Source organism: Dipodomys merriami, unplaced genomic scaffold (assembly GCF_024711535.1).
Source record: "Dipodomys merriami isolate MVZ:Mamm:240054 unplaced genomic scaffold, mDipMer1.0.p SCAF_51, whole genome shotgun sequence".
Classification (NCBI taxonomy): domain Eukaryota; kingdom Metazoa; phylum Chordata; class Mammalia; order Rodentia; family Heteromyidae; genus Dipodomys; species Dipodomys merriami.
In genome coordinates, this window is record NW_027206080.1 from 2706971 (window position 1) to 2730405 (window position 23435).

Here is a 23435-nt window from a genome sequence, read left to right on the forward strand (position 1 = left end):
TGCATGTAAAAATGTAAAAATTGATGTAATCCTAGCTATTCAGGAGGCTGAGATCTGAGAATCGCAGTTTGAAGCCAGTCTAGACAGGAAAGTCCATGAGACTCTTATCTCCAATTAACCACCAGAAAACCAGAAGTGGTGCTGTGGCTCAAGTGGTAGAGCACTCGTCTTGCGCTGAAGATCAGCTCAGGGCCAGCACCCAGTCCCAGAGTTCAAACCCCTGACCAAAAAAAAAAAAAAAGAAAGAAAAGTGTAAAAATTACCACTAGAAGAAAGTTTTCTCTTTTTTTGTGTGTTCTGGAAATTGAACTCAGGGCTTTGGACATGGTAGACATTTGCTGTACTACTATCTCTTTTGACCTGTATTCATTAATTTTTAAAGCATAATTAGTTGTCTTGTGTCTCTATTTTCTATTTTATCCATTTGTCCTTAATGAAGTGATGGATCCTTTTTAAGAGCTATTATAATAGGTACAGACATATGACAAAGCAGATAAAGAGAGATTTAAGTCTTGCATTTCATATTCAAATTTATATAAATATTATTATTGCTATATAATTGAAGATTTTCTCCTTTTTGTGATTGTGCGTGTTTGTGTGCTTGTGTGTGTACCAGTATTGGAGATTGAACTCGGGGCCTGGCCATTGCACTGTTTCTTAGCATTTTTGTTCAAAGCTGGAGTTTTATTTCTTGAGCTGTGGCTTTTTTGGTGGTTAGTTGGAGAGTCTCATGGACTTTTCCTGCCCAGGTTGGCTTCAGACCATGATGTTCAGATCCTGAGTAGCTAGGATTACAGGTGTGAGCCACCAGCGCCCAGCAAATAATTTGTTTAATACAGATCTGTGAATAATTATAAAATAAGTAGCAAGCCAGGCGTGGTGGTATATGTCTATAAACCTATCATTTGGGAGGCTGTGAAGCAACAACATTGAGTTTATTTGAAGCCAGAGCATACTACATTGTCAGACTGATATATCCATCCGTCCATCCAATCCGTCCCCCCCCTCCCACTCCCATGGTCAGTTTTAGGAAGTAGATGTTATAGAGAAGCTGCAAGTACTTATAATGCTCCTTCTAGAAAAGTCTGGAGTTTAGTTTCCTCTATTTGTGATTGGCCTCTTATAGTGAGAATTCAAAGAAGAAAAGTTTCCGTAAAAGTGTGGTTAAGAGAACAGACATAGGTGAAAGACATTTAGAAGGGTAGAAAAACAAATTAGATGTGAATGTTTCTCTGAAAATTAATTTTTTCAATTCAGCATGCAAAATTTGGGGCACATTTTAACATCTTGTAAATAGTTTTGTTTAAACACCCTCAAGCTTTGTTTTTGTTCTTCACAAAACTTATTTGTATTATAAGGGTGATATACAGAGGGGTTACAGTTATATAAGTCAGGTAAAGAGTGCATTTCTTTCTGGATGGTATCACTCCTTCCCTTGGTCTCTCCCAGTTTTTCCCTCCTATCCCCACCCACAAGTTGTATATAGTTCATTTGCAACATAGTGTCTAGTGTGTACCACTGCTACATCCTTAAGTTTTAAACTGGAAGTTGTTGTTAAAAAATAATATTTGTAGTCAGAAAATGGCAATGAAGTACAGTGATTTTTTTTTTTTGTCAACTGAGTCGTGAAATGTTTCCATATTTAGAAACATGAGAAAATTGCTACAGTCAACCTTACTAGATTCTTGCTAATTAGTACAACTTTCTGTTCTTCTGACTTTCGGAAATTTTCTTTTAATGCATTTTTTAATCTTCGTTTTTCTTGAAACATACCTTTCTTTCACTGTTATCATCTTACACAGTTTTAGTTTTTAATAGTACTTTGAAGCTCAGCATTTTATACACATGGAACCTGCTGTTTCCGGACAAGCACACCACAATTTTTATCAGTATATGTGGTTTGGAACTGGAAAGCTTATGGAGTTTCTTTTATTAACTCTGCAATTTTTTAAACCTTTCAAGAGATGAAACGAATAAAGAAGAAGATGAAGATGATGAAGAAGGAGAAGAGGAGGAGGAGGAGGAGGAAGAGGAGGAAGATGATGATGACAACAATGAGGAAGAGGAGTTTGAGTGCTACCCACCAGGCATGAAAGTCCAAGTGCGGTATGGACGAGGGAAAAATCAAAAAATGTATGAAGCTAGTATAAAAGATTCTGATGTCGAAGGTGGAGAGGTCCTTTACTTGGTGCATTACTGCGGATGGAATGTGAGGTAACTTGAGTTTTAGCTAGTGATTATTACCTAAAAACACTTCAAAAATACTTTTCTATTTTGAAACTTACCTATCAAGTTGCAGACTTCTTAGTTTTCTAATTGAGGTCACAGTACCATAATAAACACTGGAAGCTTCTACAGGAAATACCTCACTTAGTGACATCCTGTTTAATGTCTTCAGCACTTAGATGACATCATTGACTTATATCTAAAACATGTAGTTTGAGGAAAAACATATTACTAGGATGAAGAATTTGAGCTTCTTGAGGTCTCTAAGACCATTACCAGGCTGCCTGTTCGCTTTTTTAAAGACCTTGCCATAGCAGCCTCTAGGTTCTTCTCAAGTCTACATATTTCTTCAGTAGGTAGGGATTTTGAATTTCAGAATAGCCTATCTTGTCAATACTAGCTGTTGCATCACAGCCTTTCTCAGACGCCTAGGAGGGGTTTTATATCTTTGAAGCAGTGTGGTTGTGAAAACTTCTTATTTAGAATAGCAGGCCTGTGGTGACTGCCACCAGCCTAGGGGACTGAGTGACAGAGCTGGGAGTTGTTAGGTTGTACCCATTGACTTCAGAGCTGAGAGTTAGTTAGGTTGTGACTATTGACTTCAAAGCTGAGGTTTAGTTAGGTTGTGACCATTGACTTCAGAGCTGAGAGTTAGTTAGGTTGTGCCCACTGACTTCAGAGCTGGGAGTTGTTAGGTTGTGACCATTGACTTCAGAGCTGGAGTTTAGTTAGGTTGTGACTATTGACTTCAGAGCTGGGGTTTAGTTAGGTTGTGCCCATTGACTTCAAAACTGGGATTTAGTTAGGTTATGCCCATTGACTTCAGAGCTGGGAGTTGTTAGGTTGTGCCCGTTGACTTCAGAGCTGGGATTTAGTTAGGTTATGCCCATTGACTTCAGAGCTGGGAGTTGTTAGATTGTGCCCATTGACTTCAGAGCTGGGACTTAGTTAGGTTGTGCCCATTGACTTCAGAGCTGGGATTTAGTTAGGTTGTGCCCATTGACTTCAGAGCTGGGACTTAGTTAGGTTGTGACTATTGACTTCAGAGCTGGGAGTTGTTAGGTTGTGCCCATTGACTTCAGAGCTGGGATTTAGTTAGGTTGTGACCATTGACTTCAGAGCTGGGAATTAGTTAGGCTGTGACCATTGACTTCAGCTTTTCCTTGTACAAGTTTTCTTTGGTTTATCCAAAGAAATTTTGCATTTCAGTTTTGTCCAAAATTGGTAAGTCAGTTTTAAGACCTGATCACTTAATTATTGTTTAATAATAACTTCTTGTATTTTGGAATTCTTGATATTGCTTATGAAATTTAGTCTTTGATAGAGAGCCCTGAAAAATTCATCATGGATGCTTTCAGTAGTATTGTATTTTCAAAGAAGAATACCAGTTCTCACACTTTATGTTTAAATATACTCTTAATGGTTGGGTGTGGCTCAGTGGTAGTGTGCACACTGAACATGTGTGAGGCACTGTTTCAGCCCTCTCATTGTGTGTACCTATGTATACATGTAAACATACTCATGCACATCTGTATGCCCAGTATTCTGTGATTTGCGAATTAATATATTATTTCAGATTTTCTGTTTCTTAGAAATAAAAATTTTGAGACAGATGTGGCGGTCCACAGCTTTAATCCCAGCATTCAGGGGGCTGAAGCGAGAAGAATGCAAGTTTTAAGCCAGCCTGGGCTAGGGCTACTCAGTGAGACCCTGTCTCAAACCTACTTTAACCCTAACTTTTAAAAAAAGGCACACTAGTTCAATGGAAGCCATAGAAGCATGGCCTAATCTAGTTTATTTTGTGAAAGTATAAATTTTATCTAATGCTACAAAGAAAATAACTTAAGTCATGAGGAAGTGTTCTCTTTATAACTCATTATTATTATTTCTAACAAGCTTAACAAAGGTCTGAGCCTGGTGTCAGCGTCTCACCCCTATAATCCTAGACCCCAAGAAGCTGAGAGCTGAGGTTCCAGGTTCAAAGCCAGCGTAGGCAAGAAAGTCCATGAGGCTCTTATCTCCAGTAAATTATTCTTTAAAAAACAAAAATCCCAGAAGTGGAGTTACGGCTCAAGTGGTAGACAACCAGCTTTGAGCACAGAAGCTCAGGGACAACATCCAGTTCAAGCCCCAGGACCAGTACCAAAAAAGAAAAGGCCTGGATTAAATAATTTTGATCTTGTGGAAGTGGCACTGTAGCCCAAGTGGTAGAGCGCTAGCCTTGAGCTGAAGAGCTGAGGGACAGCGCTCAGGCCCAGAGTTCAAGCCTCACGACCCACAAAAAAAAAAAAGAAAGAAAGAAATTAAGTCATTTTGATCTTGTTAAATGATCTTAGAGGAAATTTCACTCCTGCCTTGATACAAATGTAAAGATATAACATGTTAATTTAAAATTAGGAACAAAATTGAATCAGTAAAGTCCAGTGATTACTTAGTAGCTACTAAGTAATACCCATAACAGGTATGAGCCATGTCATCTTCTCTCCTTTCTTCGCTTCTCTTCTGATTCTTTTCCTAATTTACTTGCAGGAACATGCTTGAGTTTCATGACAAATGATAGAATTCTAGCATTCTCCAACTTTCATAACAATCAGGAATAGTTACTAGTTTTGTTAAAGTAATATTCTTGTTCAACGAAAGTGGTTTTGTATGTAGAAGAATTAAGATGTTCATGAGACTTTTTTACAATTAAATATAGTTATCTGTATAATCAAAAAAAGATTGCCTCATTGGGTTTCAGAGTGCAGAAAGAATGTGCAGTGTTCAGTTTGACATTGACAGTGGGATGGAAGGAAAATGGGAGGTAGTTGAGGAGTCATACTTGTGCTGATAAGAAGAAGGGTACCTTGTATTTCTAAGAACTTGGAAGAGAAGGAAAGTTACAGTTCTGATGAAGACCTGTGAGATGGATTTTTGCAGACTCCAACATCATAAAGGAAACTGCTCCACTGCTATACATTTATTAGAATTCATAGTATCGCTTAGAGAGTATCCCTAGTTCTCTCTTCAGTCATAACCAAAGAGTTGTATCATTGATGTATCAGCAAAATATGATAGCAATAAATCCTCAGAAACTCTACAACTGTTTTCCTGTTACTTAAGGTCTTTGACTTAATTTATGCATTTATATTTAACAGATGTGGAATTAAAAATGAAGTTTTTTGCTGGCTCACCCCTCAGGGGCCTACGATCTGAGGATAATGGTTCAAAGCCAGCTGGGGCAGGAAAGTCTGTGAGACTCTTTTCTCCAGTAAACTGCTCAGAAAAAGCTTGAAGTGGCACTGGTGGCTCAAGTGGTCAACTGCTAGCCTTGAGCAAACGAAGCTCAGGGATAGGTGCTGGTGACTCACACCTGTAATCCTAGCTACTCAGGATGCTAAGATCTGAGAATTGTGGTTCAGAGACAACCCAGGCAGGAAAGTCCGTGAGACTCTTACCTTGAGCACTTACCTTGAGCTGAAGAGCTTGGGGACTAGGCCCAGGCCCAGAGTTCAAGCCCCACCACTGACAAAAAAAAAAAAGAAGCTCAGGTATAACACCCAGGCCCAGAGTTCAAGCCCCAAGACCAACAAAAAATAAAGTTTTTTCATGGAAATTCATGAAATCAATTTTGCCTTTAGCTGCAGTTGTTCCTAATAATGACATTTTTTATGTGGAGCTATGTGTTTTTGTTTTATCTGAAACTTAGCCAGGAAGCAGACTTTTTTTTTTTGTAAAGAAAGAAAGAATATTTTAGGAAGGTGTGTATGTGTGTTTAAGTACAATATTTTAGGTTGTTTACTTTTTTAAGTTTTTTTAGTTTTTTGCCAGTCCTGGAGCTTGTACTCAGGGCCTCGGTACTGTCCCTGAGCTTCTTTGTGCTCAGGGCAAGCCCTCTACCATTTTAGATACAGCTCCACTTCCAGATTTTTCTGAGTAGTTTATTGGAGATAAGAGTCTCATAGACCTGCCTGGCTGGCTTCAAACCAGCATCCTCAGATATTAACTTCCTGATAACTAGGATTACAGGCATAAGCCACTGGCATCCAAATGGATTTCTCTACCTTTTCTGAAATGCTTCATATATCTTTATAATAAAATTTTCATTTTATATCATTTTTTCACAACTGAAAAACTTTTATTGCTTTTATACAAAGATTAGTATGTGAGAGTTTATTTTTTTAGTATTACCCTAGTGACCAAAATAATAGTATTTTAGGAAGTGGCACTGTGCCTCAAAGTGGTAGAGCACTTGCCTTGAGCTGAAGAGTTCAGGGATAGCGCTCAGGCCCAGAGTTCAAGCTCCACAACCAATCCTGCACCTCCCTTCCCCCCAAAAAAGGAATTTTATTATATCATTAGAAATTTACCTCCAAGCCAGGCTCCAGTAGTTCATGCCTATAATCCTAGCTACTCAGCCGGCTGAGATTTCAGGCTCATGGTTTAAAGCCAGCCTGGGAAGGAAACTCCGTGAGACTCTTAGCTCCAATAAACTACTCAAAAAAGCTTTGGCTCAAGTGATGCTGTGGCTCAAGTGGTAATGAGCTCGCCTTGAGCAAAAGCAGCTCAGGGACAGCGCCTGGGCCCAGAGTTGAAGTCCCAGCTTTGACAAAAAAAAGAAAAGAAAAGAAATTTACTTCCAGTAACTGATTCTCAATCCCAAATCACAAATTTTACAATACTGCTAAAACTTCTGATACAGTGATTGTAGATAAAAAGGTTGGGCAGTACTAGAGAATTTATTAGATCATTTGGCTGTAGAATGCTTGGAGTATCCTAAGTCATTGTTTTATAAGTAATTTGTAAATAGCTATTTAAAATAGCATGCAGTCCATAAAATGACTATGAAAGAAAGGTAAAATTATTACAGAAATTACAATGTGTGTTATCTTTTGATTTTTGAAATATATCTCCATTTATCAGACAGTGTATTACTATGTAGACCAGAGTGGCCTCAAACTCTCCACCCTCCTGTCTCAGCCTCCCAAGTGCTGGGATTACAGGTGTACATCAACCACCACATGGGGTTTTATCTTCATAAAATTGTAAAACTTACACTCATGGTATTGGAGCAGTAGATCAGTGGTAATGTGTTTGCCTAACATGCAGGGCTCTGGGTTCAACCTCAACAGTGCAATTTTTTTTTTTTATTTCTGTTAACTTCTCTGAATGATACTATTTCATGGGAGTTTTCATTATCATATGGATCTATTTCACAGTCAAGTACTCTAAATCATGATGTAAACATAAGTGATCTTTTTGAAATCAGGTAACACATTGAAATTAACCTACCAACACTTCTTTGTATGGTGGATTTATTCGTGTTCCATAACAACTGAATATAACAGAACTGCCTAGCTAATTGTGATTACTTCATTATGGTGTATTAATGCTAGTTAAATTCTGTCTTTCTATAATGAAGGAGGTGTGGTGAACAAGGAAGTTGAGAACATTTTTTTTCCTTTATTACCACCAACCATATTAAAGGACACAATGAAGTAACAGAGAACCAGAAATGAGATGCTTTGAATTTTTAACTGTAAATCTCATACATTACAATAATTGTGTTAAAAGTTATAGAAAACTGAAAATTAGATTATTTTTAAGTAAAAGCATTTTAAGCCACATGTTGGTGGCTCATGCTGGTTGTAATCCTAGCTACTCAGAAAGCTGAGGTCTGAGAATCACAGTTTAAAGCCTGCCGGGACAGGAAAGTATGAGACTCTAGTTCCAATTAACCACCATAAAACCAAGGAGCCCAGGGACAGTGCCCAGGCCCTGAATTCAATCCCCACAACCGACAAAAACTATACCTATTATATGTAAAAATAACTTACATCTTTCAAGCACGTTGAGCCAATTAAAGAGAGGAAAACATAGTAAAAAATGGCTTTCATAATCAGATGGGTTCAAACATACTTTTTAATAGTCACATGCTTTTTAATCAAATTTTATTTGGCAAATTAAACATCTACTATATGCTAAACACTCACTATGCTTGGCACTGAAGGTCCTAAGAAATAGTTTCTATAAGGCATTAGACTAGGTGTAATTATTCTTTTTTTTTTTTGGTCCGGTCGTGGGGCCTGAACTCTGGGCCTGGGCACTGTCCCTCAGCTCTTCAGCTCAAGGCTAGCGCTCTACCACTTGAGCCACAGCACCACTTCTGGCTTTTTTCTTTTTGCTTATGTGGTGCTGAGGAATCAAACCCATGGCCTCATGCTTGCAAGGCAAGCGCTCTACCACTGAGCCACCTTCCCAGCCCCTCTACGTGTAATTATTCTTGCAGGCCAAATAACTGATTGTTTTTACCACCTTTATCCTCAGCCCTTCCCTGGTGTTGTTTGCTTACTTGGTCATTTGGCAGAATTGTTTCTTTTGACTCTCAGCTCCTTGGTTCTAACAGCTCACCATAAAGAACTACAGGAAAGTTGAACTTGCTGAGTGTCAATGGCTCACATCTGTAATCCTAGCTACTCAAGAGGCTGAGATCTGAGGATTGCAGGTTAAAGCCAGCCCTATTGTTCCGTAAGACTCTTTATCTCCAATAAACTACTCAAGAAAAGCGGTGCTATGGCCCAAGTGGTAGAGCTCTAACCTTGAGAAAGAGAGTCCCAGGGACAGTGCACAGATTCTGAGGTTCAAGCCCCTGGTCCGGCACAAAAAAGAAAGAAAGTTGAACTCTCTTGTTCTTGATTTATTAGGTAAAAAGCCATTCGTGGTGATTTATTGGGTAATTGGGTAAACAGCCATTCGTGGTTGAAGTAAAGCCAACAAACCACAAGCACTCGCTTTAAGTTAGTGATTACATCCCAAGGGAGAGTCCTACTCCTGTAGTAGGATATTTTCTAACTTGTTTCCCTTGTGTCTTCTCTATCTTCTTCCAATGGTGACTGTGCTTTTTAACCTCACTAAGAAATTGCAACAAGAAGACATTTCTCCATCTGCCTTGCTACCTGCCTCTGCTTTCACATCCTCTGCCTTCTTCCCCAGCCAGTCATGCTAACTAATCAAACATCAGACTATTTCCTTGGTCTGTTCAGAATTTTTCCTGTCCACATGTATATGTGAGGTTACTTTTTTCCTATCAAAGGAAACCTTGTCTCCCTGGTCCTAGGCTGTCATTTCTTTGCTCCACTTTCATCAAGCTAAATATTTGGAAGCATTATGTATACTTATTCAGATCAGCTCCAGTCTGGGCCTGCAGAGCTCTGCCTCTATCAGGCTCACTAGTGACCTCAAGTAGCCTAGTCCACCCTCATTTTTTCTCCCCCTTGTTTTCCCTTCTCAATGGGATTGCTTTTCACTCCTTCCACTGTACATGTGGTTTGTGTTCTGGCTGCAGCCGCTATAACTGCTGATTCTTTTTTTTTTTTTTTTTTTTTTTAATTGTAAAGATACTATACAGAGAGTTACAATTACATGAGTGAGGTATTGAGTACACTTCCTCTTGAACATTGTTACCCCCTCCATTGTTTTCCCCCTACCATCCCCCCTTCCCTCCCTTCCCCAAGGTTCTTTTTTTTTTTTTTTTAATTGTGATTAAGTGATTACATAATTTCCGGAATTTCACAGTATTGTGGAATAATGATGTTCATTTAAAGTCACAAGTTCATTCTAACTTTCCTGGAGCAAATTGTCTATCACATACAACTGCTGATTCTTATTTTTCCTTTTTTGTACTCAAACTAACCGTTCTTCAGTTATCCTGAGTTTCTGTGTTTCCTCCCTTCCAATTGCTCCCTGATTGTTTGCTTCTCATATGTAGCTCCTACTTTTTGATTCTAGTTTTTTTTTTTACCTTAAATTCATTCTAAATTATTTTTCTGAATTAAAGAAATTGGTTCTCAGGGAACTTTTACCTACGGCTGGGTAACTCTTTTTCTTCAGCTGTTTTCTTCTGCCTCTTTGTTGCTTGAGCTTTGTCTATGAACACTATATTTTGTATTATGTAAGTACATTTAATTTTGAAGCACGAAGACAATCTGCATTCTATATTCCTTGTTATGTTTAGAAATGTGTGTGCAACATGGCAAACATTAAACAAATGTTTGGACTATATTAGGCTTTATGGCAACAAAATGGAAGTAGAGCAGAAGTTAACGTTCGAATCAGAGGCTTTTTTTTTTTCTTGTGGTGCTGGTCTTGGGGCTTGAACTCAGGGTATGGGCACTGTCTGTAGCTTTTTACTGAAGGCTACAGCTCTACCACTTGAGCTATTCAGCTCTACTTGGGGCTTTTGGTCGTTAATTGGAAATAAAGAGTCTCATCAGTTTTCCTGCCTGGGCTGGCTTGCTTCCTGATAGGATTACAGGTGTGAGCCACTAGCACCCACTTCTTTTTAAAAGACGTGAAATACAGAGTAATGAGGGAATGGGACAGATGTAGCCTGGCCTCTTCTCAGCTTATTTACGTAACTCTGTGCTTACTTCGTAAGAGACTAGAATTTCCTACAGAGGCTTTGCCATTTTATTTTCTTACGAGCAACCTATTGAAGTTCCAGTTTCTCCTCTTCCTTGCTTACATGTGTTATTCTCTGTTTAAAAACATTTTTAGCCGCCCTAATGGATGTGAATGGATGTCTCATGCTTTTGATGAATATTTTCCTAATGACTACTCAATGATAGAAAACACTTTAGAGAAATGTTTATTTAGTTTCTTGTCCATTTTTTGTGATTTATTTTGTTGAGCTGGAGTAGTTCATCATGTATTCTTCAAATTAATCCCTTATCAGATGTACAATTTGTAAATATTTTCTCCCATTCTGTAGTTTTTCTTTCACTTTCTTGATGGAATCCTTTGATGTACAAAATTTTTAATTTTGGTAAAGTCCAATTTGTGTATGTCATTGTTACCTATGCATTTGGTATTATATCCAAAAAAGTACTGTTAAATTCAGTATTTTGAACAGTTATGTTTTCTTGTTGCATCTGTAATGTTTAGGCCTTTGATCCGTTTAGACTGCATATTTGTATGTGATAGTCCTTCTCTTCTGGAACCAGAACACTGTTCAGGGACGAGAATGAATTTGTTTGAAAATACTTACTTCCTATAACTTTTATTTCCTTTTACTTTTTATCTTTGTTAAATATTTTAATGTCACTTTTATCTTCATTTCTCCATTCTTTCCTTCTCTAGAATTTTCTTGTTTTTCATCTTACACTTCCATGGAGTCTAACCTCTGCTATGCTACCATTGTTGATACCATTGGATTTAGAAATATTGATAAAAAGTACAAAGTTGTTCAATTCTACTGAAATAACTATGGTCATAATAAAGGGAAGGCAAAGTACTATAGAAAGTCATCTCATTTCTATAGCATAAAGGTTAAAATCCCATAAAATGAAGTCCATTTGACATGTTTTCCAAGTAGGTATCTATAAACTTCTGTGACATTTGGGTGTATAAGAGGAAATATTTAGTAAAAAGGATAATTCAGTTACTTGTAATGCTCAAGTAAGTCTTAATGATTTTTTTTCCCCTTTGCATAGTAAGCTCAATTCTTTTTTCCTTTTTTTTTTTTTTTTTGGGGGGGGGGGTCAGTCATGGGCCCTGAACTATGGGCCTCAGTGCTGTCCCTGAGCTCTTCAGCTCAAGGCTAGTCCTCTACCACTTTGAGCCACAGCACTACTTCTGATTTTCTGGTGCTTAATTGGAGGTAAGTCTCATGGACTTTCCTGCCTGGGCTGGCTTTGAATCGCGATCCTCAGATCTTAGCCTCCTGAGTAGCTAGGATTATAGGTGTGAGCTGTTGGCACCTGGCATAAATTCAACTTTTAAACCCTTTTGAGTAGTACTGGGATTTGAATTCAAGGCCTTGTGTTTGCTTGGCAAGCACTCTATCACTTGAACCATGCCCTTAGCCCTTTTTTTCTTTTGTTACTTTTTAAATGTTTATACTGAGTCTGGCCAGGAATGTGGCGGACACCCCCCCCCCCCAACCCAATATGTTTCCTGCATGGCTGGGATGACAAGTATGTACCACCATGCTCAGGTTTTGTTGGTTGAGGTAGTCTCACAAACTTTTTGCCTGAGCTGGCTTAAAATTTTGAACTACTGATTTCTGTCTCCCCAGTAGCTAGGATTACAGGCGTAAGTCACCCACACCCTGCTCAAAATTCTTTATTAACCTGATGCATTCAGTAGTTTTTGTAGATTAGGAGACTATAGTTCATGTAAAACATGAAGTTTGAACATGTTTATTCAATAGTTTTATAGCTTAGAAGGTGCATCAATATTTTTATCTAAATGTATACAAACACTAATTCCCTAAACCTACCAGAGATTAACGAAGAATACTTTTGAGGTATTTGAAAAACTCTGTAAGTTCATCATAATACAAAATTAGTGCCACAAGTGAACCATTTGTAGTGGTGTTTGTTGGCATGGCTGGTGTTCTATAAATTGTTGGTATTACATATGATCTATGCATAAAACTTCTGCTTAAGGCTCACTTTCCTCAATTATATCCTTAACCTACTGATATAAACAGTTACTGTGCTATTCTGCTGAACTACTTTTGACTAATCTTAAATATGACTAATTGTAATATGTTTGTATCATTTTCTTAGAATACCATCCTTGTCTCTTTGTGGATGTTAACTGTTACTGCAAGTGAAAATATGAAGTATTAATAACAGAAGCTATTAACATTATTATTAATATTGCTATAGTTAATAACAGTAGCTATTAGCAGTTATCAATATTATTTATTTTTTAAATAATGTACTGTCATTTAAGATATACAGCTTGTGATCAGGTGTTTTGTTTTGTTTTCCATAAATCTTGCTAGATAGCACATTCCTATAATCTGAGCTCTAGAGCCATGAATGAAGGATCATAGATCTTGAGGCCAGCCTGTCCTACACAGAGAGATGATATACATGATATACCCTGTCTCAGAAATCCTCAAAATAATTAAGCAGTCAATCTTGCTTTAAATACTTTATTAGATTAAAATATGCATAAATTGGGGTTACAAAATTTATGCTATGTTGTATTTTGTCAAAATGAACATGATAAGTTTATAATTGTTAAGTAATGTTAATTTATCAAACTTGACTTTTTTAAGTCTTTCTTGTATTCGGGGATGTTTAACTCAGTACCTTCCTTGTGCTTGGTTGGCTGGTGATCCCACTGAGCCGCACTTCCAGCCCATTTAAAAATTTTTAAGTTTAATTTCTACTTTAGATTTTTTTTAAGAAATTAAGTAGCTAATTATATTGTAATACATTAACTTTGTGTGTAAATCAAGGCAAAATGTAAAATGCGTATTAACTACTATTAATGATTTTTAAAATTGTTTAAATATAGGTGATCTTAATATCTTAATGGTTTGTCATTTGGTTTTATCTTTAATAATGTGTGCATTTCAAGTAGTAGATTTTAAAGTAATATATCATTTGTTTTTATCTGAATTTTTAAAAGTATGTTATATTGCATGTAATTTATTTTGAAAAAGTCCTTAAGGGTATAGGTTTGTATTACTGCTTGCTAAATAATATTTCTATGAAAGTTGGGTTGCAGAAGAAGCAAAGTTTGAGCTAAATGTAGGTGTACTAACCATTTTGTTTAGTGTGTCTGCTTGACTACTATTTTGCTGGTTTTATTGTTGTTAAGTGATTTCTTAGATAACTTGCCAGTATATCCAAACAAAAGTCATAAGGTTTTCTCTTTAGAATTTCTTATTTTCTCTGGTGAGAGCAAGAATTCAGTGGTCTCTGAATGGTGTCTGCTTTGTATCGGTATTTAACTTTTAAAATTCTGCTTTCAGAATGTCTATATTGTTTCTGTGTGTTCTTAGGAGCTAGAAGTGTGTTTGAATCCTCATTGCTGAACACCTACTACCCAGAACCATTACATCAGAGGTGTTTATCAAGCAAATACATCCACACAGTTCTTAATCCTACAGTCTTATAACTTTTTTAAGTAGCTGTACAAAAAGCTTACAATTTCATATGTCAGGTTATGATTACAGTGCATATTGATCAGTGCTACCCCTTCCGTGTTTTTCCTCCATTTTCCTTTTCTCAGACCTACCTTCAAGTTATGTAGTCTTAAAATTTGTGATCACTTGGTTTAGTTAGTTCATATTATGTAGATCAGGGAGCGTCTAAGACTTGTAGAAGTTCATTGAATTGAGATCATGGGTGTGTTCTTTCATGTCTGTTCACTAGTTGATGTTAGATGATCTCAACAGATTTGTTTAGATTAGTCATGTACATACCTCAAGAATATTTTCCTTAGCAGTTTTAGGTTATCAGATTCCATGTATAGGAATAATTACAACTAGTATTGTTGATAATTGGAATTGAAAGACACAGTAATTAATTTTCATCCACTAATATTACCTCTTACTTAAATGGGCACTGATAATGATACTAGCTTAGCATTCCATGTAAGTGTGTGTATATGCTCATAAAAGTATATATCCTCACACATGTTATTGTCTTATATTGCAAAGCTAGCCTTGAACTCCTAGGTTGCCTCAGCCTCCTAATCTCTAATAATCAGGACATTTTAATTTACAACCTCTTTTTCAGGTTCACATTCTAGAGAATTAAAAATGTCTTTTTTGTTATCCATAATAAACATTCTTTCTTTTCTCCTCCCTTTGCTTTCCTTCTCTTTCTTCCTTCCCTCTCTCTTTTTCTTCCCTCCTTCATTTATTCCCTCCTTTCCTCTATCTCCTCCACTGGGGTTTGAATTCAGGACTTCATATACTTGGTAGATAGATGTTGTACGAGCAATGAAACTTCAGTCCAATTTTTATAACTTCAGTACACAAAAAAAGGAAATAACTAATGTTTTTTCTTTTTAGCTTAGTTTTTACAGAAATATACTGTTATTCTTTTCTCTATAAACAATAGCCTCATTGCAGTTAGTGTAATCAACTGTAATGCCCTGAAGATTGCTTAGATACCTGTAATCCTTCCTCCTCAGGATCTTGATCTGAAGTTCTTAGTTTGAAGCCAGGCTAGGCAGGAAAGTCCATGAGACTCTTACCTCCAGTTAACCACCCAAAAAGCCAGAAGTGAAGCTGTTGCTCAAATACTTGGTAGAGCATTATAGCCTTGAGCGAAAAAACTTAAAGGATAGTATCCAAGCCCTCAGTTCAAGCCCTAGGTTGGCACATGAGTGCGCTCACACAATTCTAAAGATTATCAGCACTGAATAGAGAAGTCATCACAGCTCTGTTGACTCCCAGCTATCTATCAGTATAGGAAGAAAGCATCTCAGAGTACTGAAAACTTAGCAGAGTAATGTTTGTCAAATATTTTATAAGCATTTTTCTCTAGGTTATTTTGCATTGACATAAGTTATAACATAGTTTTTCTGTAATGAAGTGCTGCTGTTGATAACCACAGTAGCACATTGTGGTGGCTTTTTCCTTTTTAATCTTATTTCTTTTTTATTTCATTGTTATTATAAAGGTCATGTGCAAAGGGGTTACATTTATATAAATCGGGTACTTTTCTTTTTGGACAATGCCACCTTTGGTGGTAGCTTCTTGAAGGTCTAGAGAACAAATTGCCTGCCTGATGCTTAAGAACAGAACAGTGTTGTACAGAGACTATTGTGGTTTCTTTAATATTTGTGGTACAGATTCAATTTCTGTTCTATGGAGCTTTGAAAATGGGGAGTGAATCTGGAAGAAGTCAGAGGTTCTGGCTCAGCCAGTAGCTAACTCTGTGACCTGGGGCAGGGCATCCCAGCTCTTCCTCTGGGTCTTGCTACCTGTTCATCAGACAGGAGCTCTCACTAAGACTGTTGCAAAATGTTAGGACTCGTATACAAATCGGAGGAGTATTTTGGCAGTAGTTTCTTCCTTGGTATATGTTTTGCATATTTATGTTCATTTCTTTTAATTTTAGATACGATGAATGGATTAAAGCAGACAAAATAGTAAGACCTGCCGATAAGAATGTACCAAAGATAAAACATAGAAAGAAAATAAAGGTAAGTGTTGATTTTGTTATATACCACTAGATGTTAATTAAAGAGCTTTTCCTTGAAAATGATGCAAGTAAATATGTGTGCTAATACTACTATTAGTGTTAGGCCCTCAGAGTAACAGATTTAGCCAATGCTAAACCCTGTTACACTTACTTTTGTCAGTTTGTGGAAAACATTTTAGAAGCAGTGCTAACTCTTGAGAGATTTTTAGTCCCATTGTTCTGTGGGACCCAGATCTCACTTACCTCCTTTACCCCTTTCCTGTGCCTTTATTCCTCAGCTGGGAGTCATAAAGCAGAGTGGCTGGGGGTGAGGGAGTTTTTCCGTACAGGAAGCCAGATATGTTCCTAAGACCCTCCTAACCATATGTGATGGAGATACCATAGGGATCTAATAAACTCAATTAATAACAGGTAAACTCAATGTTAATTTATATTTGTAGCTATTCCTCACTCAGAGATTAAATCTTTCTAAATGATTTGATTAAAAAGTAGACCATTAACTGGGTGCCTGTGGCTCACACCTGTAATACTAGCTACTCAAGGGGCTGAGATCTGAGGATCATTCATGATTCAAAGCCAGCCTGGGCAGGAAAGTTCGTGAGACACTTAACTCTCCAAAAAACAACTCAGAAGACCGGAAGTGGTGCTGTGGCTGAAGTGGGAGAGTGCTCGCCTTCAGCTGAAGAGCTACAGCACCCAGGCCCAGAGTTCAAGCCCCATGACCAACAAAAAAAAAAAAAAATTTTTTTAAATAGACCATTAAGTAATTTTTAGAGGGTTTTTTTTTGTTTTATTATTTTTTTTTTTTTTTTGTCTTTTCAGTGCTTTAACAGTTTTTCTCAATCTCAGTCTTCCACGATGCTCAGAGAGGAGCTGCCAGGTGTTCTCTTGCTGGGCACAGGTGGGGAATGCTTTCCCCTGACTGCTTTGTTCTTTTCTCACTGTAAAGCTGGGTCCATGTTTTTAAGTTTTTAGTGATCAATAGCCTAACTCAAGACTTCCTTCCTAGTCTTCACTGTATTTAAGCATTGATTTTTATATACTATACGAGCTTGTGTGTGTGTGTGTGTGTGTGTGTGTGTGTGTGTGTGTGTGTACACGTATGTGTATGTACATGTATATATGGCATTAGCCAGTCTTTTTTTTTTTTTTTTCCCCGTCTTGGGGCTTGAACTCTGGGCTTGGGCACTGTCCCTGTGCTCTTCAGCTCAAGGCAAGCACTCTACCACTTGAGCCACAGTGCCACTTCTGGTTTTCTAGTGGTTTATTGGAGATAAGAGTCTCACGGACTTTCCTGCCCAGGCTAGCTTTGAACCTGATCCTCAGATCTCAGCCTCCTGAGTAGCTAGGATTACAGGTGTGAGCCACCGGCGCCCAGCAGCCAGTCTTTTTTTTTTTTTTTTTTTTTTAATTTTTTTATTGTAAAGATTCTATACAGAGAGCAGCCAGTCTTTATAAAGCAAAATATAGATTGGGTATTTCCAAGATAAAGGATAGAAGAGATGAGGGAGAAAGCAATATTATCTTATCTTTTCTTAATTCTTCTTCAGTTCACTTCTTGACAACTTCCAGATATATTAAAATTTTGATTACAAGAAACAGGCACGTGCGTTTTACAAAGGCTTCCTAGTGTCTTCTGACAATGCCTATGCCTATCACTCTGTCACTTTGTCTCATCTTTGTTGAGAACCACTACTATAGAAAAATCCTCTGCAGGTACCTAAAGCCCTTTTTTGAGCTTGGACTATAGTGAGTTATCTCAGCTTTCAGCATGCATAGTAGATGCTGACTCAGAGATGAAACACTGGAGTGATGGAAGAGCTGGAATTAATATTAGTCTGTGTTCTGAGAATTACACCTGAGGGTGCTAAGGTAAAGGATCTCACCCTTGTGCCTTTGTCAGAACCATTTGGACAGGACAGTTCACTGGAGGTTGTATTTCGTGGTTCTATCCTCAGCAGTTCTGATTTAGTAGATTTGAGGTTGGTTCCAAAGGCTCGTGTTTCTAACAACTTCCTAGCAAATGCTCACGTTGCTGGGCCAGGGCTGCACCTGGGGAGTCAGTGTCCTAACACATGTCTGCCATGTAAGGAATGAAGGTCTGTCCTGTGTGTCCAGAGGGTGCCTCCTAAGTCCTGTCCTCAGGACAGGTGTGAATTATCACTCAAATTAGTCTATGTAGAGGGACCTTAGGCATTGTTGATTGTAAACTTATACTTCAGAGCTTGCTTATACTTCTTACTATAAATTCTTTTTAAAACAAAGTAAAAAACTATAGTTTCCAGGAAATACACTAGCCACCCTCCTTCTATTTGTAAACAGTTGGAAAAAAATTCACATTTTTATCTGGAAAATTAGTCATTCACTGAAGTGGCAGTAGTCTCCTGCCTTGCTTTTCACAACAGATCATTTGTTTAAAGTTTCTCCCATCTTTTGAGTGGAAGTACTTAACATTGTAATTCCAAGCCACAGATTATAACTAGAATGTTGAATTTTAAGGTAAGCAGGTTGAAATTGTTCTTATGTTTGTGTGCATGAATATTTCTTTTGAGCCTATTGTGCTTTAATTTAGCACAAATTATTAGAAGTATGTGTTTGCTAATTTTAATTCCTGTCTGATTGCTACTTTTATTCCTACTACTAAATTACTCCTACAGTTCTTTTGCTAAATTTAAAAAACAAAAACCACCTGGGGTTGGTGGTTGGTTGTTTTGTGTTTTGTGCCAGAACTAGGGCTTGAACTCTTGATCTTGAGATCTCATTCAACTTTTTTCACTCAAGGCTGGTGCTCTGTGACTTGAACCACACCTCCACTTCTGGATTTTTGCTTGATAATAAGAAATCAGAATCTCCTGGTTTTGTCTGTCCTGGGCTAGCTTTAAACCAAGATTCTCAAATCGCAGTCCTCCTGAGTTAGGATTACTGGTGTGAGCCACCAGTCCAGCTCCCATGATGGTTTTGAAGGCTTTTATATCTGTTTTCAGTTAAATACTTGACAAAATATTTTACAGCTTTGTGTTTACGATGGCATTAATATTACTAGTGTGTTATAATGAATTATGGCTAACATACAATACTTCCCATCTTCTCTTAACCTAGAATAAATTGGACAAAGAAAAAGATAAAGATGAAAAATATTCTCCTAAAAACTGTAAACTTCGACGCCTGTCAAAACCCCCATTTCAGACAAATCCATCTCCCGAAATGGTATCCAAACTGGATCTTGCTGATGCCAGAAATTCTGACACAGCTCATATTAAATCCATAGAAATCACTTCCATCCTTAATGGACTTCAAGGTAAGTATAACGGACATTTTGCTGCATTCAATTGTTTGTAATTTCTAGAAATTAAATTCTTTAATTCAGTGACATTGTTGGATTTTTTTTTAAACCAGAATTTTGTTGATTGTTTTACTTGAAATAAAATTGACCATTGAGCCATATGCCTGTGGCTCCCATCTGTAATCCTACTCAGGAGGCTGAGATCTGAGGATCACGGTTCATAGTCAGTCCAGGGCAGAAAAGTCTGTGAGACTCTTATCTCCAATTAACCACCAGAAAACTGGCAGCGACATTGTGGTTCCAATTAGTAAAGTGCTAGCCCTGAGTGAAAAGTCTAGAGACAGTGCCCTTGCCCTGAGTTCAAGCCCCATGGCTGACCTTCCCACCCCCCCCCAATCCTTCCCAGCGCCCCCCCCCCAAAAAAAAATTACCACTGGTTGAGATCTGAAAGTCTTTATGTTATTCAGTAGATCAAAGGGGCACCATTACTGTTTAGTTAAAATTTAGTATTCAATCTAAAGCATTCAAGTGCTAGCCTGTCGGTTGCCATGATAAGATTGTATTATACTGTATCAGATTGTAAAACTGTATTGCCAGGTGTTTGTAAGGAATATAAACCTTGCTTTTTCGTGATTATTATGATTTCGTTTGTGATGGCACAGTTAACAAACAAGACAGATTAAAGTATTAAATAAAAAAGGCAAGCAGAGTGCCTATGGCTCTAGTCCTAGCTACTAAGGAGGCTGAGATCTAAGAATTGTGACTGGAGGCCAGCCTGGGCAGTAAAACCTGTTGTGAGCATCCATCTCCAGTTAACCAATGAGAAGCCAAGCTGAGCAGAAGACACTTGAGTTTAAGCCCACCTCCCTCCCCCCCCCCCCCCCCAGTACTGGCTAAATAAATAAACAGGCAGTAAGGACTAGAAAAGGGGGATTTACTAAGTCTGAAACAGGAAGAAAATCTGATATATGAAATAAAGTAAAAGAAGGTATCTCCTTAAATTCATTTTGAATGTAAAATAACTTTTGTCCCATATTTTAGCTGTTTACATGAACTTATTATTATATAAACCTAACTTTATATAATATTCTAAAGTCAGTTTAAAGAATTTTCCTGGGGCTGGAAAGGTGGCTCTGTGGTCTAGAGTGCTTGCCTTGCATGCATGAGGCCCTGGGTTTGATTCCTCAACACCATATTAGCAGAAAAAACAGGAAGTGGTGCTGTGGCTCAAATGGTGGAGCGCTAGCCTTGAGCTGAAGAGCTGAGGGACAGTGCCCAGGCCCAGAGTTCAGGCCCCACAACCAACAACAACAAAAAATAATTCCTAATTTATGCAGAATAGTATATGGAAAATATTTGTATACATATATAATTTATAGAGTGATAGTAACATTGCACACTAGTATGACCCCACAGTTGGGAATAATTCTTTTATTTCCTCCCAGAAATTATTACTATTCTGCCTTTTATGTAGTTATTGCTCCTCTCCTCTCCTCTCACCACCTCTCCTTTTCCTTTCTTTTCTTTTCTTTTCTTTTCTTTTCTTTTCTTTTCTTTTCTTTCCTTTTCTTTTCTGTTTTTTTCTGTTCTTTTCTTTTTTGCCAGTCCTTGGGCCTGGGCACTGTTCCTGAGCTTCTTTTGCACAAGGCTAGCACTCTATCACTTGAGCCACAACATCACTTCTGGCTTTTTCTGTTTATGTGGTACTGAGGAATAGAATCCAGGGCTTCATGTATGATAGGCAAACAATCTACCACTAAGCCACATTCCTAGCACCCCACTTTACTTTTCTTTACAATTGAATAATATATATACATGTATATGTGTGTATGTATTCCAAAGAGGATATTATTTAACTTTAAAAATCAAAAAGTGTCAGACAATAAATTTCCCTTTTGTAATAAAGTTTAGATGAAGCTTCCCTTAGTGTGCTATTACAATAGAGATCTAGATCATTTCTTATTTCGGGTTTGGCTTCTCTGAGAGTTTTATAAAAGTGAGTATAGGGTTATAAGTGAATTCTGGAAGACTGAGGGCCTCTGCACAGTTAAGATATCTGACATAGTCGTAGTGGATTACCGGAGGAGAACAATGCTTAGTCCAAGTTGTAGGTTGTTCTGTGCTATTCTCTGATTCCAGGTGTACCATGCATGATTTGTCTTCAGTTTTCAGAAGTCGATCAAAGTGTTTCTGCAGGACCTTGTCAGCTAAAGGAACCACAGATCAGGAACAGAATTGGAATTTTATCAGCACATAGCCAAAACAAGAAGTAGTAGAGTACTTGCCTTGAGCTGAAGAGCGCAGGGACAGCTCCCAGGCCCAGAGTTCAAGCCCCATGACGGACCCCCCCAAAAAAAAATAGTGTGTGTGTGTGTATGTGTGTTAGTTTGTTTCTTTATACATCTAGTGCAGTATCATTATATACATCTGGAGATGATATTGATTCTCAGCATGGATGGATACATATGTACATGTATATGTAGGTACCTAAATGTGTACACACATAGATAGCTAGATAGGTAGCTAAGTAAGTAGGTAGGTAGACTGGCATACACACATGTTTGCAGGCAGGCAGACAACAGGTTTGGATATATGGATGGATGGATGGGAGAACCTCTAATAGCATTCTAGGGATCTTTAGTTCCTGGAATTCCCTTTGTTTGTTTTTTGTTTTTGTTTTTGTTTTGGTCGGTTGTGGGGCTTGAACGCTGGGCTTGGGCCCTGTCCCTCAGCTCTTCAGCTCAAGGCAACTGCTCTACCGCTTGAGCCACAGCACCACTTCTGGTTTTCTAGTGTTTTATTGGAGATAAGAGTCTCACGTACTTTCCTGCCCAGGCTGGCTTTGAACTGCAGATCCTCAGATCTCAGACTCCTGAGTAGCAAGGATTACAGGTGTGAACCACCGGTGCCCGGCTCCCTTTGTTTTTATTTGCTCATTCTCCCCCCAGCCTGTATTCCTGTTTTTAATGGAACACATTTTTTAATAGATCAAGAATTAAGTAAAGCCTTAATTAAGTAAGGTGGCTGGCTCACACCTATAATCCTAACTACTCAGGAGGCTGAGATCTGAGAATCACGGTTCATGAGACTCTTAACTCCAATAAACCACCAGAAAACTGGAAGTGGCGCTGTGGCTCAAGTGGTAGAGCGTTAGCCTTGAGCTGAAGAGCTGAAGGACAGCACTCAGGTCCAGAGTTGAAGTCCCACAACCAAAAAAAAAATTAAGTACAGGAAGTTAGGTGCAGGTGGCTCACTCCCATAATCTTAGTTATTCAGGAGGCTAAGATCTGAGGATCAAGCCAGCTGTGAGACTTTTCTGTCAGTCATGGGGCTTGAACTCTGGGCCTGGGCGCTGCCCCTCAGCTATTCAGCTCAAGGCTAATGCTCTACCATTTGGGCCACAGCACCACTTCCAGCTTTTTCTACTTATGTGGTGCTGAGGAATCTAACCCAGGGCCTTGTGCATGCTAGGCAAGCACTCTACCACTGAGCCACCTTCCCAGCCCCATGTGAGACTCTTTATTTCCAGTTAAATACCAAAAAGCCAGAAGTGGAAGTGTGGCTCAAGTAGTAGAATGCTAGCCTTGAGCAAAGAAACCTAGGAGCCGTGCTCAGACCCTGAGTTCAAGCCCCAGGACTGGCCCTTACACATGCATCTGTGTGTGCACACATACATACTCAAATACAGAAGTTACCCAGGCGGCTGAGACCTGGAGAATGGAGGTTTGCAGCCACCCCAAGCGAAAAGTCTTTGAAACTTTTATTTCCACTTAAGTACCAAGATACTGAGCTGGAGGCATGGCTCAAGTGGTAGAGTACCAGCTATGAATTAGTAAGCTGAGCTAGCTTTTGAAGCCTTGAGGGGGTCAAGCCCTGGTACTGACAGGAAAATAATGATTAATATAGCAGAGGAGAAGTAAGGGGAAGTATTTGGAGACTCAGTGTAAATACCTGTATTATGGTTTTAGTTTTGTTTTTTAATGCTATAA

At 38.2% G+C, this 23435-nt stretch overlaps 1 protein-coding gene across 8 annotated transcripts in view; it reads left to right on the forward strand.

The window, feature by feature from the left end:
- The window catches only part of Arid4b (AT-rich interaction domain 4B), a 117928-nt gene that overhangs the window by 77200 nt on the left and 17293 nt on the right, over positions 1 to 23435 (forward strand). For 6 of the 8 annotated variants that reach the window (XR_011367243.1, XM_069998089.1, XM_069998086.1 and 3 more), the window contains exons 17-19: positions 1963 to 2214; positions 16080 to 16164; positions 19263 to 19461. Coding sequence is in view for 7 of the 8 variants with exons in the window: in XM_069998089.1 (XP_069854190.1) it covers positions 1963 to 2214; positions 16080 to 16164; positions 19263 to 19461 (536 nt within the window). In the remaining variant the exon portion in view is untranslated. The remainder of the gene's footprint in view (positions 1 to 1962; positions 2215 to 16079; positions 16165 to 19262; positions 19462 to 23435) is intronic. The other 2 variants (XM_069998090.1, XM_069998091.1) reach the window with 2 other exon arrangements.